General features: G+C 39.1%; 1 protein-coding gene across 1 annotated transcript in view; it reads right to left on the reverse strand.

Annotated features, from left to right (window-relative positions):
- Nucleotides 1-2,349: 2,349 nt before the first annotated feature.
- Nucleotides 2,350-14,904, reverse strand: part of LOC146970399 (collectin-12-like) — a 41,217-nt gene continuing 28,662 nt past the window's right edge. The window contains exons 9-23 of the mRNA XM_085804437.1: nucleotides 14,726-14,868; nucleotides 10,428-10,532; nucleotides 7,585-7,669; nucleotides 7,281-7,356; nucleotides 7,039-7,134; nucleotides 6,788-6,934; nucleotides 5,886-5,976; nucleotides 5,498-5,693; nucleotides 5,285-5,379; nucleotides 4,160-4,248; nucleotides 3,762-3,849; nucleotides 3,606-3,660; nucleotides 3,324-3,477; nucleotides 2,978-3,099; nucleotides 2,350-2,727 (exon numbers count right to left, since the gene is read on the reverse strand). Of these exons, the coding sequence (XP_085660563.1) occupies nucleotides 2,511-2,727; nucleotides 2,978-3,099; nucleotides 3,324-3,477; nucleotides 3,606-3,660; nucleotides 3,762-3,849; nucleotides 4,160-4,248; nucleotides 5,285-5,379; nucleotides 5,498-5,693; nucleotides 5,886-5,976; nucleotides 6,788-6,934; nucleotides 7,039-7,134; nucleotides 7,281-7,356; nucleotides 7,585-7,669; nucleotides 10,428-10,532; nucleotides 14,726-14,868 (1,759 nt within the window). The 3' untranslated portion in view covers nucleotides 2,350-2,510. The remainder of the gene's footprint in view (nucleotides 2,728-2,977; nucleotides 3,100-3,323; nucleotides 3,478-3,605; nucleotides 3,661-3,761; nucleotides 3,850-4,159; nucleotides 4,249-5,284; nucleotides 5,380-5,497; nucleotides 5,694-5,885; nucleotides 5,977-6,787; nucleotides 6,935-7,038; nucleotides 7,135-7,280; nucleotides 7,357-7,584; nucleotides 7,670-10,427; nucleotides 10,533-14,725; nucleotides 14,869-14,904) is intronic.

Genomic DNA, 14,904 nt, shown 5'->3' on the forward strand with positions numbered 1-14,904 from the left:
AGTTGGGGGTTGTTTCATTTTCTTAGAGGTTGCAGAGGAACGACAAGAAGCAGCGCATTTGAAAACAGAGAGTTATTGAGAGAAATTTAAATAAAACAAATTTGCGACTCTGCAATCAGAGCATGTGGTTAAACACTTATAAAAAAAACTGTTTCGTGATTCCTTCATTTACCATCGTTCAATCAGCTTTTTATGCCCCAGTTTTTGTGAAAATGAAGGCCAAAGAAATTAGTTGTAAGAAGGCGCGAGTTGATCTTTCGCCCTCAGGGTGGCGCTGTGACTCATGGAGACTTTGGTAAAGAGATGTTTACAAATCCTGACAGTTAGCGATATGGAGCCTGATTTCAGTCCTGCTTCAGGTAGAGTCTGTTTTAGTGTTAGAGAGCTCTGAGAAAAAAGGACAACTTTGAAATGCATATGGAAGGGGTATGTGTGTATGTGTGTGTGGGGAGGGAGGGAGGTTTGATCAGTTTTCACATTACCATTTGACCCTACAGTACAACAAGCATGTATCAAACACAGAGAGAAACGTCCATGTTCGTATGTCAGCCATTTAAATATACAACTACGTTAGGCAGAATATCACATACTCATACGCTTTTCTCTGAATACATACATCCTGCACTGCTTCTTCATTTAAAATAGCTTAACAATAATCAAAACATAAATTAAAGTGTACTACAAAAACAAACAAAACATTGTATTCATTTTTCAACACTGACTAAAGAGATGCTTTAAAGACACTGGGGGCAGTTCAGAGAATTCACCCCTTGAGTAGCCAAGTCTGTGGTACCAGTCTGTTAGTACAGCTCCTGAACGGAGACGGAGCTGGTCTTACATCCCCCCACGAGGATGAAGAACTGCTCGAATTGAAAAAGGCAAACTCTGCAGTTTGAAGAGAGGAGTCATTGAAAGAAACAGAAAATCTTATCCTGTGTTTTTTTTTTTTCCAGGCGTGAGTTATTTATTTATTTATTTATTTATTTTTTTGCCCCACTTTGTTCTCTTTGGCTTTTACACCTTTTAATTTCAACATGACTGCAGAGTTCACCTTTAAGGCTTCACCGAAAAACACCTGGAGCTGTGTTAACATTCATCCCACCCATCATGAGGTCATCATGTGGCTTCGCTACTAGTTCAGTACAGTATATACACAAGAGTCATGTGCATGCTTGAATTGCTCTTGTTTCTTTTCCCTCCATTAAAACAAAGTGGCTTCAGTTTTCAGTACTTCTAAAAGTTGACAACATATACAGAATGTAGTAGCCTAACGTTTTCAGCGCCGCTAAACGTCCGTTTTCTGATATTTATATATATATATAAAAAAAAGAAAGGTAAAATCTAAGTCAACACCGCTTTTCTGTGATGTGATTAGCACTGCAGATGCTTAAAGTGAGTGAAAAGGCTGTTGCGCTTGGATCTATCTCAATGTTAGTGTGTGAGCGAAAGTAAATTATCACGTGCGGCCGGAGGTGTGTGTGCAACGAGAGCTGTATTGGAGTATACGTCAACAACTGTACACCTGCCTGTAGTGTGTTAAGAGTATTGTGTTTGTGTTGCTCCAGTGTGAGTGTTGGGGACAAAGTAAAAAAAAAAATGCCCGTGTGTTTTTCACACTTGATCAAATAGTAATTGCATATGTAACATGTTGTTAGGTGAAATGTTTACAGTTACACTTGTTATCTAAAAGCAATTTGATTATGCTCCATTTAACAAGCCTGTCATTTCTGAATCATTTCTTGGAAAGAAAAGCACTGATAAAACTACTGTAAAAAATGGGTGCATGTGATTCATTCAAATTAGTTGCTAGAGTAACCTAAAGAAGTGGAGCAATAATACGTAATTTGTTGACAAGCTCGCAAACATTTCAGCATACCATATACAGTATGAAGAATAAACATTTTGTTTTATTTAAGTTAAAATAGACTTTTTATTTCAAAGATGTTCCTCTGGATTTTATCAGTTGAAAAAAATACTAACAGAACTCAATTAATTTTCTTTAAAACTATTACAAAATTATGTTTTTCTTTCCAGGAAACTCAGGTCTTGTTGATAAAAATGGACGATGCATATTGCTATATTAGATCTAGTTTAAGAAGTGATCAGGCTTGAGTAATGACCGAAATCTACTAAGTGCAACTGCAGATGAAAGTGCAACTGAAAACTACATTTCTGCACACGTAAAAATCACGTCAACACATGATCAAGAAAAGCGAAAACGCGAGAACTAATCCTAAAAGAACGGGCTCTTCAATTCGTGATCACTTCCTGAACCTGAAGTGAGAAGTGTAACTGTAGAATTACTACGTGTGTATTTGCCAGATAACATAACATGGCGCCTGTCAAATGTCAAGGTTAGTCTAATTGTATTTTTCCATCCATCTGATGTTTTGTGATAAAACAAGTCATAAAATAGAATAAAAGAAATTATCCGAGACCACTATTTGATCAGGTTTGGTGCATGTGTGTGTTGCATGGGGATAACAGTGAGCCAAGAGGAAGGAGGGGCCCTATAGCAAGGCTTTCTCTGAGTAGTGGGCATCTGCGGAAGGTGCTATGCTCGGGCCAGAGGGAGTGCTGTAGTTTGGAGTCTGTGTCATGCCTGTGGGAGTCGTGCCTGGGACGGGGCCGGGGGCTGGGTTCTGGTAGGACTGAACGTCTGCTGGGGCCATGCTGCCTGGAGCTGCAGTGTAGACTGGCGGCTGGCCCATGTACATATGAACGTCACTGTGGAGGAGAGTGAAGCAACATGACTTACAACGCTACAGCAAGATGGAGTCATTAATGTATAATCATTAAAAACTGCAGCATAACGTCCGGGGCTTAAACTAACAATTACAGGCTGGTCATCGATGAAGGTCGGTGACACTAAGGGGAATTAACCTGTAGCTTCATTTGCATGCTTGGTTCGACCTAATTTAGATTTCTGTTCTTTATACTTTAGTATACCGGGACACCAAGACGTGTGTGAACTCACCTGGGAGCTGGCTGGCCAGGTATGGGGGCTCCAGCTGGGAGCTGCTCCATGGGAACAGTATATCCCTGCACTGCAGTACCGCTCATCGCATATGAACCTGATGCAGGCTGGCCAGGGTAGACCTGTGGTCAGAAACATGCACAAAGCTCCTACTGAGTTATATAAATACATATATATATTATAGATCGTTGTTTCTGCATTTCATACTGAGATAAACAGATAATACATTGATGGCATTTCAGTTACACTGTAAAATGAAGTACCTAATGTGTGGGGCTCAAATCTTTTCTGCTGTGCAGCCCAGACACAAACGGGTCACAGTGTCACAATAACAAGCTGACGATACCTGTTGTGCTACATTGGCAGGCTGCTGCATGTAGTACTGTTGACTCTGCAGCTTGGCGTACATGGCGTAGACCGGATCTTCATTCATCAGCTTTGCGTACAAAGACAGAGCTTCCATCACCTTCACGTTCAGCTCTGACAGCTCCGAGTGCTTCCTGATCATAGAAACCAAGAAAATACACACAAACTATTTGATTTCTGTAATGAGGGTACATAATATGTAGATATTTTATTTTATCCTTGCACATCAATTAAGAGGTTGCTTCCATTGTAATTTCTGCACCTGTCAATATCCTCCAACTTCTGGTCAATGAGAGGTCCCATTTGATTACAGGCACCTGATCCCAAAAAATAAATAAAATCAATATTTGTTATTATCATCATTATTAACCTTTAAAAATGTAAAGTCAATCAATTTACAATAACAAATGAATGTCACCTTCAAGCTGTAGTAGCTCAACACTGTCTGACTGGTTGTCTGTGGGATCTGCACTCTGGATCATCTGCAGTAGCTGGTCCATTTTGTCCTGAAAAATAAAGTTTCTGTAGTGAGACTCTTCCAGGAGCTGTAATGAGCTAATTTTCAACAAAACTACATCAAAGTTTAAAGGAAGAGAGAGAGGGAAAAAGGGGGAAATTGGTTCACTAATTAATATCTCTAAATAGAAAACCTTGTCCCTGTAAAGCCATTGTTCCAACTTTGTTGTGACTCATTTTTGAGAGGGTGACACATGAAATGTTGCATGTTGACACAAAACTCTTTGTTGATACAACTTTATTGATATAACAGTGACATTTTCAATGAGGCTGAGTTAGTGCACACTGGAGGGAACTCACCTCGTCTATATATACAGGCTCCTGTTCGGGCTCTATGGTCTCCACCTGGATGTCCTCACTGAACTGTACTGTCTTCTTCTCTGTCTTCACTGCACGTGTCCAAGCAACAGTGGAGGTGGCACCAGAAAAACAACGCAACAGTACCAGTCAGAAAAACATGCGCAAGAAGTCAGGATGCGGTGGGTCGATCGTCCGTTACTAACGCAAAACACTAGTTCAGATATCAGATGACAGTAAATCTGATATAAGCTAGTGGGAATTTTCTTGATATGTAAAAACCACTCTATGATAAAAACAGCAACAGTAGAAACATGTCAAACATGTTGTCTGGGAGGAGGAACAAACCCAGACAGCAGAATGCATTGGTGCATGCAGTGTGAGCGCTTTAAGGGAATACACATTTACAGAAGCAAAAGAATATGATGAAGCAATAGAAGCTGTAGAAGGAGCAAGCGATAATAAGAAAAGTGTGGCAAAGCATCAAACATCTGTTTGTAATGAAGACACATGACTCCCAGCAGAGAGGAGACAGTATAGACTACAGAGGTTTACGCCCTGGGCTAAACATGTCTGTGGCTCACAGCACAATCTACTGTGAATGAACACAGTAAAGACTTGAATGAATGAGCTGAATTGAAAAAAAAAATGGAGCATGCATCATTTTACATGTAAATGCCCATAACAAAGCAGCATTTGAATGGCACATTCAGATTTACAGATTCAATATGCCTGACAATCAAATTTGTTGCATCATTATCTGATATGGTACAAGCTGCATAAAGCTCTTAAATAAGAGGAAGTATGTCTAAAAGCTATCAGAATAATTCTTGTATGGCTTCCCAGAAGTACAGGCAGGGTTTGTGTGAAGTGTGTGTTATAACCCATGTATCATATTGTGTTTATGACAACAATAACTCGATTGCTTTGTCTTTGTAATTGCACTTTGTTCTTAGTATTGTTTCACCAGCGGTGTGTAAGTGATAAAAGTATTTTCCTCTCTGGGATCAATAAAGCAATACTGCTAATGGACTAAATGGGATATGAAGTACTAGCAATGACATAAATGGATAAGCGATGTATTCACTCCGTGTATGTGTGTGCGCGTGTGTGTGTGTTTACACTCACTCATCTCAGGCTCTGCAGTGAGGTCAGCAGTGACAAAGTTAGAGGGGAACAGCCCCACTCCTTGGTATGTTTCCCCTTTCCACCAGTTGGGGTCACTGCACAAAACAAACACAAACAACAAAACCATTTTTTCAACCTGGATTTAACCCTTTCGGTATTTGCTAAATCCGTCTTTGCTGTGCTCGTATTTTGTCTGCATGTGTAAAGGTTCACCTATCGTCCAGGATAGTGATGATCTCTCCCGACTTGAAGGTGAGCTCATTGTCCTCTGCAGCCTCGAAGTCGTAGATGGCGCGGACCTTCCTGCCGTCCGACTTGTGTGAGGAGAGCAGGGTGGAGGTGCTCGGGTACAGGCTCGACAGGGACGTCTGTGGCTGCTGACGTTGCTCCTTCAGTGACAGCTCGATAGCTGCAAACAAAAAAGAGACGGAATGGTGCGTCTGCATTTTTTTTACCCTCAAAAGCTTTTTAACCCTTACTGAACAGCTGCAGTCCATCAATCCAGTGCGAGCTGTGATGCAACGCCAGTAAAGACATGAAGGTGTCAGCGTGGATGTTTCACTTGTCCACTCTTCTGATAAGCAGCTAGGAGCCTACTTACCTTTGGCCAAGTCTTCTTCTTCTTTTTTGTTTGTTGAGGTGGACGGATCCTTTGCCACTAAAGCAGGGCTGGCTTTTGCCTGCTCTGCAGCCTGTGGAAAAAAAACAACAACAAAAAAAAAACATCATATACTTTACAGTCATTTTAAATCACTGACTGAAAAACAGCCATCAGTCATTTAAAAATGTAACAGACTGTTATGAGAATCGGTACCGGAAAATATTGTAATGGCACCGCTTCTCATCACAGCTGTACCGTTCAATAAAGTCCTCATCACGTAATGAAAGCACATCGAAGTCTGCACCTCGTAGAATTTGCGCTGTGCCTCAGTTTCATTCGTTTTTTATTTAGCCTACAGAGTTTCACACAAAACTTTGTGATAGCTGTAGGAGACTCTCCATGTTTTTCCTTCTGCCATAGTAAAAGGGGAACATTTACATTTTTTCAGACAAGATAGTCTCATGAACTATTCAATTTTTTTTTCATTGAATGACTATTCCATTATTCGAAAATAATTTCCCATCCTTAAAACATAAAATACTCTTAAAGGAAGGAAATAAATATTAAAAATTCAGAATTTTGACTATTTTTTTTTATAGACAAAATAACTTTATTTACCACACATACACACAAAAAGAACCGAAAACAGAGTATCTGTACTGTATTGATTCAAATGTGAAAGGTACCCATCCCTAATGGTAAATGGGCAGCACTTTTCTAGTCTTATCAACCACTTAAATCACTTTATGCTACAAGCCACAGTCTTCCTCCTGAGCCACAATTGACCCACTACTCATTAACTGAGTCTCAATATCTAATCGTCTTTACCGGCAGTCCACCTGGTAGCAACAAACACAGATTGAAATGTACAACAGACAGTCTGCAGGTACTGTATACTGTACCTGGGATCCCACCGCAGGAAAGGTCACGCCCTGCTCACGTAGATTCTTGATCATGGCTGAGATCAGGCTGAGCTGTGGATCGTTGCGGAAGTCCTCTGCCCACTCCACCATGAGGGCTTTCAGCTTCTCACAGACTTTGGGATGACCCTGGAGACACATTAAAAAAAAAAAAAAAAGCATGTTATGGGAACAAGTGTGTTGCATGGCTTAATTTCAGGTAATCACAGGTTAATCCGAGAATGACAACGTACCTTGTTTAAGACATTACTGACTTCACTGGCAAACTCTCTGGAGCAAACCTCCAAGTGAAATATCTTCCCACAGTTTGAGACACAAGCACCAAGGAGCTGCAAGGACAGAGACAAGGGTACAGGATATATTCGTGACAACAGGCGACAAACGTGTAGCAAATACTAAGATGCAACAAGACGCCTCCATTAACTGAACAATCACATTTACACCAAACATGGCTGCTTGTTTCCGGTCTGCTTACAGTTAGTGCCTGCATGGCCACATGAGGATCCTTGTGGTTCACTCTTCTCATTATAGAGCGGAGACATTCTTTAGGCCTGCAACACAAGGGTGGAAATCAAAGGTTTGGGGAAATTAATTGCTTGGCCACAGACCAATGTCGCTGTAGACATTTTTTTTTTACCCCGAGTATGAATATTTATCTTCAGTTTCTCCTTGTGTCCCTGAGTTCAACCTCCTAACATGGTCATTGCATTTTGAAGGAATGGAGAAGTCCTAAAGAAAAGCTGATAGATGTGTTCGAGGGCAGCAGACTGTTAACTCACCCAGTGCGCGACTGTCCTATCTTATCACATATGTCCAGAATGAGGCCCCAGTCCTCAGCTGTGTTCATCTCACTGGTCGCTTTCTCTGCAGGGAAAAAAAACACAAGGAGGACAAAACTTCAGGATTTTAAAAGCACATATTTGGAAACAGAGAAAAAGAGAAGAAGGGGAATGAGCCTCCTAAGATCAGAAATAATAAATCTTCTTGAAACAAAAAGTGGTTGCAACAAGTTCCTGTTTATCATATTTTGGTACACAGACGACCTTTGTTGTACCTGTGCAAACAACAGCGTTATTATGCATCCTTACAAATGAGAATAAATGAAATAGAGATACAAAGGAATGACAAAATAATAAGAGGCCCCTTATAATTCAATAGTACTCCAGTAAATGTCAGTCTAATGAAGCTCATATTGCTGTCTGAGGTATTGATTTAGTTTATTTGAGTGTCACTTGTGTCAAGGTAAAAATAATCTAATTCCACAGTGGTGAGAGTTTCTTTTCATCAATGCACAGTTAATAATCAGATCCTTTACTTAATAAAAGTATCAATACAACAGTCTCACACAAGTCAAAGTCCTGCATTTAAAGTTCTTCTTGAAAACAGTGATATTAGCATCACAAAAATGTAAAATATATTTGTTCTGCAGGAAACTGCTTCCTTTGACTGATACATGATTCTGTCTGACAGACACATTCATGTTCAAGCAACATTTTACTACTGAAGCTTTTTCATGGTAAAGCTGACAGCTGCTTTAGTCCAGCGCCTCCTAGTCTAGGGGTCCAGTCTTTCCAAAGTGTTGTCCACAAATCCGTTTTCAGCTTTGAGCTGCAACTTTAAGTGACCCATTACACAATATTGGGCTTTGTTGTTCCTCAAACTCCTATTTAAATGAATGTGTCTCAATAGGACTCTTTTTGGTGATTAAAAAAAAAAGCATTACAGAACATCATGAAAACTGAAACATTTTACACTAAACCACTGGAGTGATCTTTACAGTTTTTCTAAATTGCTAAAACACTAAACCCTATTGTCTGAACCAAATGCTCAGTGCCCTGAATCCATTTATTGAACTGGTCACCCTTTTGGCAGAACCTTAAGCACTTTTCACCTAGTTAGACATAACTTGCAAACAAATTCTCACCCACTAAAACACATTTTGCACTGTGATGCCTAGAGTTGCATAATGGTAAGCACAGGTAGCAAAAATGAAACTCAATGAAAGCACACAAGTGTCTAAACTTTAACACAGCAACTCAAAACTGATCACACTTGTGAAGAATATAAGCCAGTTCAGGGAGCCCTGGTTGTTGAAGTTTCACTATGGATAGAAACAACCTGAGAGGCAGAGGCATGACCCAGCTGAGGAGGCTTAGATGAATAATTGCACAGTGGATACTGTATGCACTTTTGTAGTTGAAATGTGATTCTTGTTTGTATATTTTTTATTTTTTATTTTCGAACTGGGGGCGACTGCAGTGAGGACTGTAGCCTCTACATATGGGATGTCTGCTCGACCTACTACACCCCTATATTTTTATTTTTTACTAGAAGTGCTAAACAGGATTTTTGTTTTGTTTTGCACAATGCATTTTCCTGTGAGCAATGAAAACTAGTTCTACAGCTTTATGATCTGATCTGAATGTATTTGAAAAGGATGGAAGGTTTGAAATGTGTCTTAGCAATTGAGAAAAACTGCAAAAATGTGTGGTGTTTGATGCACTCAAAATATTTTTAAATGTAAAAACCTGAAAACTACCTAGCACTAGCTACCAATACATGTGTAGTAGTTAAAGATGTAAACTTCCCATAGGATCAAAACCACTGTAGCCATTCATTCAATAACTGGGTGTATCAGACCAATATTAACAATGCTGTAAATCAACAAGCAGGGCAAGGCTGTTATGCTCAATATTTCCTGCATAAATATTCATATAGACATTGCAGATTACAAATCAGATCAGATTACAAATACCAAAATACAGGTGTGGTATATTTATCAAACACATAACTAAACAGAAAATGACCATTAACGCTGAAATAACACCGGACAGACTAAACATACCAATTATAAGCTTTAGCAAATTAGCATTTAGCCCCTTTGAGGGCTGTATCAATGTGCAGCGAGGTGTTTGTGTGTACTTTGCCCACCCCCGTGTCTCTGTAACATGCTAATGAAGTGGTTAACCACTCGACCCAGAACAAAGAGAGGAAGGGAAACACATCGTAGTTGTTTGGTTTTTCACACACCAGCCCGCATCCTCTTTCACTTCCCAAATGTCTGTGAGATGTCAGGCTTATCATTACTGTGATAAGTCAACAAACAATGGGACACAACAGTGAGGTCCTGATGAGGAGGCTGATGGTTAGCGAGCCAGCTAACTAGCTTCAATTAGCTGATGACAACAACATCTGCGGGCACAACACGCCAATTAGACTCGACAGAAGATAACAATTACTTAAATAAGCCTTGAAAAATAATATAAAAACAAACAAACAAATGGCTTTAAGGCTCATCTTGTCAAATATTTAACTTTGTGAACGTTTTTATCAGGGATTGAGGATGCTAACTGCTGCTAGCTGCTGTTGCTAGCCAACTGAGCTCACTGGCTAGCCACGAGCTAATCACAACAAACACGGGAAAAACACAGTCACAGCAACAGTATTAGTTCATATATCCTAAAAATAATGATAAAAAATACACTACAAAGGCAGCCATGTAACACCAACAACAGTGTGTATCCTGGGGCTAAGTGAGGAGGCTGTACACAAACAACAAAGCTACCATAGCTAGCCTGCTACAGATAATAAATATTAGCCCCCCAGTTGTTGATTTACTCACCAACATCTTGGTCAAATGGGTTTGTCGCGAAGAGAGGCATTGCTGGTGTGTCGACAACAACAGATTCCGCCTTTCTCCTGTTATTTCTTTGTCCCTCTGCTTTATTTCATACAGTAATAAAAACGCATAGTAACGACAGCAGCTTCATGAATGGATGTCTGACTCCCCACACAGTCACAGTCAGTCACTCCTTCAGCTTCAAGCGTAGTGTGTTAAATTACACCATCGGCTGTAAATTGTTTGTCTATCACTCACGCCTTGTTAATTAACTGTACAGCAGAGATAAAAGTGAACCATCAGCTGCAAATTGCCCTTGCCGAAAAAAAATAACATGTCATCGTCAGGTGATGGAGATCATGTGACGTTATCTCATCGCTGAGACCGAAAAAAAAAAAAAAAAGTTGGGGTGGGTGTTTCTCTGCTTTCCCCCTCATCTGGACCGGGTCAGAAACCACAACAGGAAAACTGGTCAAATCTGGACTAGATTATAGATCATCAAAGAGAAACTGAAGACTAACACATTTTTTTTTTAATCTGTGAAACCTTTATTCTGTTTATGACAATTAAGAATCCACTTCTGTGTAGCCCCTATACAGTGATGTTTCCATATGTCCTCTATAAGGGGATATATCACAATGAATATTCCCATCCCCTGCATGGATATGTGAGTATCAGTCTGTAATATGTCATCATATAGGCTACCTACCTACAAGTGCACCTCAGTAAGTTAGAATATCATGGAAAAGTTTATTTATGTCAATAATTCAATTTAAAAAATGAAACTAAAACATTACACAGATCCATTACACACGGAATAAAACATTTCATGTCTTTCTTAATTGAATTTCTTTTAATTGTAATGATTATGGCTCACATTTAATGAATAGGCCTACCTAAAATTCAGTAGCCTCAAAAAAATATTGAATATTACAAAAGACCAATTATATATAAAAAAAAATGCATTTTTAATACGGAAATGCTAACCTTCTAAAAAAAGTATGTCCATATACTGTATGCTATTTCACTTGAACAACTGGAAATTGACTTTTCCATGATATTCAAATTTATTAAGATAGGCTACCTGTATAGCATGCTGCGAGTAGGGGAGACCGGGGTTGGTTGGCTACAGGGGTTGGTTGGCACACCCCTGTCTGGCCTCCTGTTGGTCACAGACTCACAAATGTGACATCAAAATGATCATCTTTTTGAGCTGCACTTATCTAGTTTGTTAAAACATCTGAAAATTACTCATTTTTTTGCTGAGGGCAAAATATCAGATTTTTAGTACCAAAAGTAAAAAATTGCCCCCCGCACTTAAAGTGTTATAAAATTGCTTTGGATAAAGATATTGGAAATGTGTTACTTCCAGTTTGTAGAGATATGAGTCAGCTTCAATTTGATATGAAACTTGAAAGTCTTTGATGAGTGATGTTAACTGGGCAACATCATATATTCACAAAAGTGGGTTTGTTTTGGTCGGGGTTGGTTGGCACACACAAACCAACCCCAACATGCAGTATACATATATTAAATGTGATTAAACATAATTTCATACAATTCAGTGCACTGAGTGCAAGAAATGGGCACATGACTTATGCAGTGAAATGGGCCACAAAGCCTACATATGCCAATACTGTAATTCCAGTGATTCTATATAGGCCTTAATGTAAATAATCTGCATCCACCCCACACAGCAAATCTAAAACACAGTGAGATGGAAATAAATAAAAATACAAAGAGGTGATATGCTATATTTAAGAATAAATTCTATGTTCATTGAATATTTTCTCTTTAAAAAAAAGAAAGAAGCTCAAATCATTTACTGTTTGATGTTCTGTGTACGTGTTATCTTGTTCGTGGCCTTAAATGCCCTGTTTTAGTGTTATACATGCAAATATATGCATGCACATGCTATCTTCTTAAATTTGAATATATTAGAATTAAATTTCCAATTTATTATTATATTGATTGCTTCATCCATCAGTATGATTTTATTCATAAATAAATTGATTTTAGAATATAACTGTGGACATTGAAATGTGTTTAGTTAAAGCTGACACCTTAACCTTTCATTTAATGCTGGTTTGAATATTCTCACATAAATGATGCCAGAGTGCTATGGGAAAGAGTGAAAAGTGTGCCATCCAACCCCGGTCTCCCCTACTATTATATTTAATGTATAATTTTAAAATGACATGTTTTTATATAGCCTAATGTTCCTTCTGATTAGTGCCACATAGGGCTCCTGCTCTGATTGGCTGTCTGTAGCTACAAAAAGTGATTATTGATCTGAAGGTCATCAATTTAATCCCCATATTGGCTGAGATCACCCCAGAACAATTCATGAATTAGGAATTCCTCTGATTTCTCTGCAGTTTATCAACTATTCCACTGATATTTCTCCCCCTTTTCTCCCCCATTCATCTGAAGTCTCTGGGAAGCACAATCTGACACACACATAAACACAGTCACCATGGCGACCTCTGAGGGCACAGGTGATTCCCATGTTGACAGAGATCACACCCCAGCAGTGCCCCCTGGGGTGAAGCGCTCTTTCTTCTTTCTTGTTGAATAAACAACTGCATGTAGTGTTTATGACATGAAATCATTGACTCCACAAACAGTTTATTTCCCATTTTATTGTGATAAGTGTCCTGGCCTGATCCATAGGAACTTGGTAATTTAATTAAGGCCTAATAATAAGCCTTGAGCCAGATTACAAACTGCTACTCAGTTCTTAAACATAATATGAATTTGCAGAAGTCAATCATATAACAATAACAACTGATTATGCAAATAATAAGCATGTAACATATTTCACATATTGTATTTGGCATAATGAATAAATCATTGTATAATGGCTACATTACAAAACATTTACATATTGTTAATGAATGCCTCATACTGTATAAAACTCATAATGGCAGTCTAAAGTCTAAAAAAATATTCTTCATAAAACAGCAGCGCTGCTCACACAGAACATCCATTATCACAAAAGTGACACTGATATTTCAGTTTGCAGAAAGATTAAATTTATACTAGGTTTACCTCAATTTGTTATCAGAGTTTGCAGTCGTTTGCTGATGGTGAGTGGGTATTCACCATTTTTGTGGGAGCTTATTTCAGAGCACAGTTCTCAATCTGTGATGTATTTGACAGTATAAAAATAGTTCTACTCTATTAACAACATTATCCTTTGATATAGATTCTTTTGTGAGTCTAAGGATTGATAAGGCAGTTGAGAAAAAAAATGATATGAAAATCAATCCCAACCATTATTTACAGATACACCTGTACAACAGTGGCTGTACCAAATCTTGACTCAGTATAGCCTAAATAAATGACGACATTCGCATCTTTCCTTCAGTACCAATACGAAATCAATACCATAGTGGGCTGGCTCTGTGCTTGTTCTGTCTTCTGCACCTTACTGTGTTGTAAAGTGCCATTAAGACAAAGATCAGTCCAAGTCTCGGTGAAGCTGATCTGGGCTGGCTTTATCCGAGGCCTCTATTCATCTAGAGCGCCTCCTCATGTCCTTCATTGTCCTCGCATCTTCAACCTCAACTTCAGGCGCTAGACCTCTCCTCCAAAGACAGCTCATACTGTCTTAGATGGATGCTATAAAACTGGAAGTGTCACTGCAAAGAGAAGAACAGACATGTATCACATAAAATTGATTTTAACATGTTGATTAATCTACAGTTCTAGAAACACAACTACTGTAAATATGGTAATTTTGGCCCAAAAACAACAATACAGTATCTACACGTCCATGGCAACTGAGGACTGTGTGATACAAGTAAAAGCTCCAGAACAAGTGAGTAAGTGGTCTTTGAGCTGACCATGTTTTGCTGCTATTGCTACAGCCAATCCCATTTACCATATGGTTTACGAGTACTAATGAGAGCACCAAACATGCACTGTTGAGTCTTGTTTGAGTAACATTTGCTGAAGACAACAAGTGTCACAGACTGGGTGTGAAAGTCTGAAGATATTGGGAGACAAACTAATCTATTGAATCAAGTCAACTGGACTCAGTTTTTGTCTTGAAGACCTTTCGCTAGTCTGACTAGACAGTCTAGTCTACACGAACTGATGAAGCCACTTGGATAAGGGGCGAAACGTCTTCAAACCAAAAACTAAGTCCAGTTGCCTTGATTCATTTGCCTAGAGATGCCATTGACCTGGACAAATGAGAATTTGCACAGACGAGACAAACTAAGAAACTGTTTCGTCCATATAAACCGGAGCTTTCAAAATTCAAAAAAGAGATGTGATATATAGATGGTACTGACAGTCAGAGGCACGTTCACAGATGAAACCGATGCGATCAGTGCAGTAGAAATCATTCCAATTGGCATTATGGATCAGACCAGCGCAGTCCTCGCCCTGTTCATGACCATGGGTCCAGTTATCGGGTTGACCGGGTTTCCACTTCCTGATTGCCACAACACAACAATAACATGTGAAAGAT

This window comes from Trachurus japonicus, chromosome 17, assembly GCF_045865225.1.
Source record: "Trachurus japonicus isolate A0001 chromosome 17, Traja_1.0".
Lineage (NCBI taxonomy): Eukaryota > Metazoa > Chordata > Actinopteri > Carangiformes > Carangidae > Trachurus > Trachurus japonicus.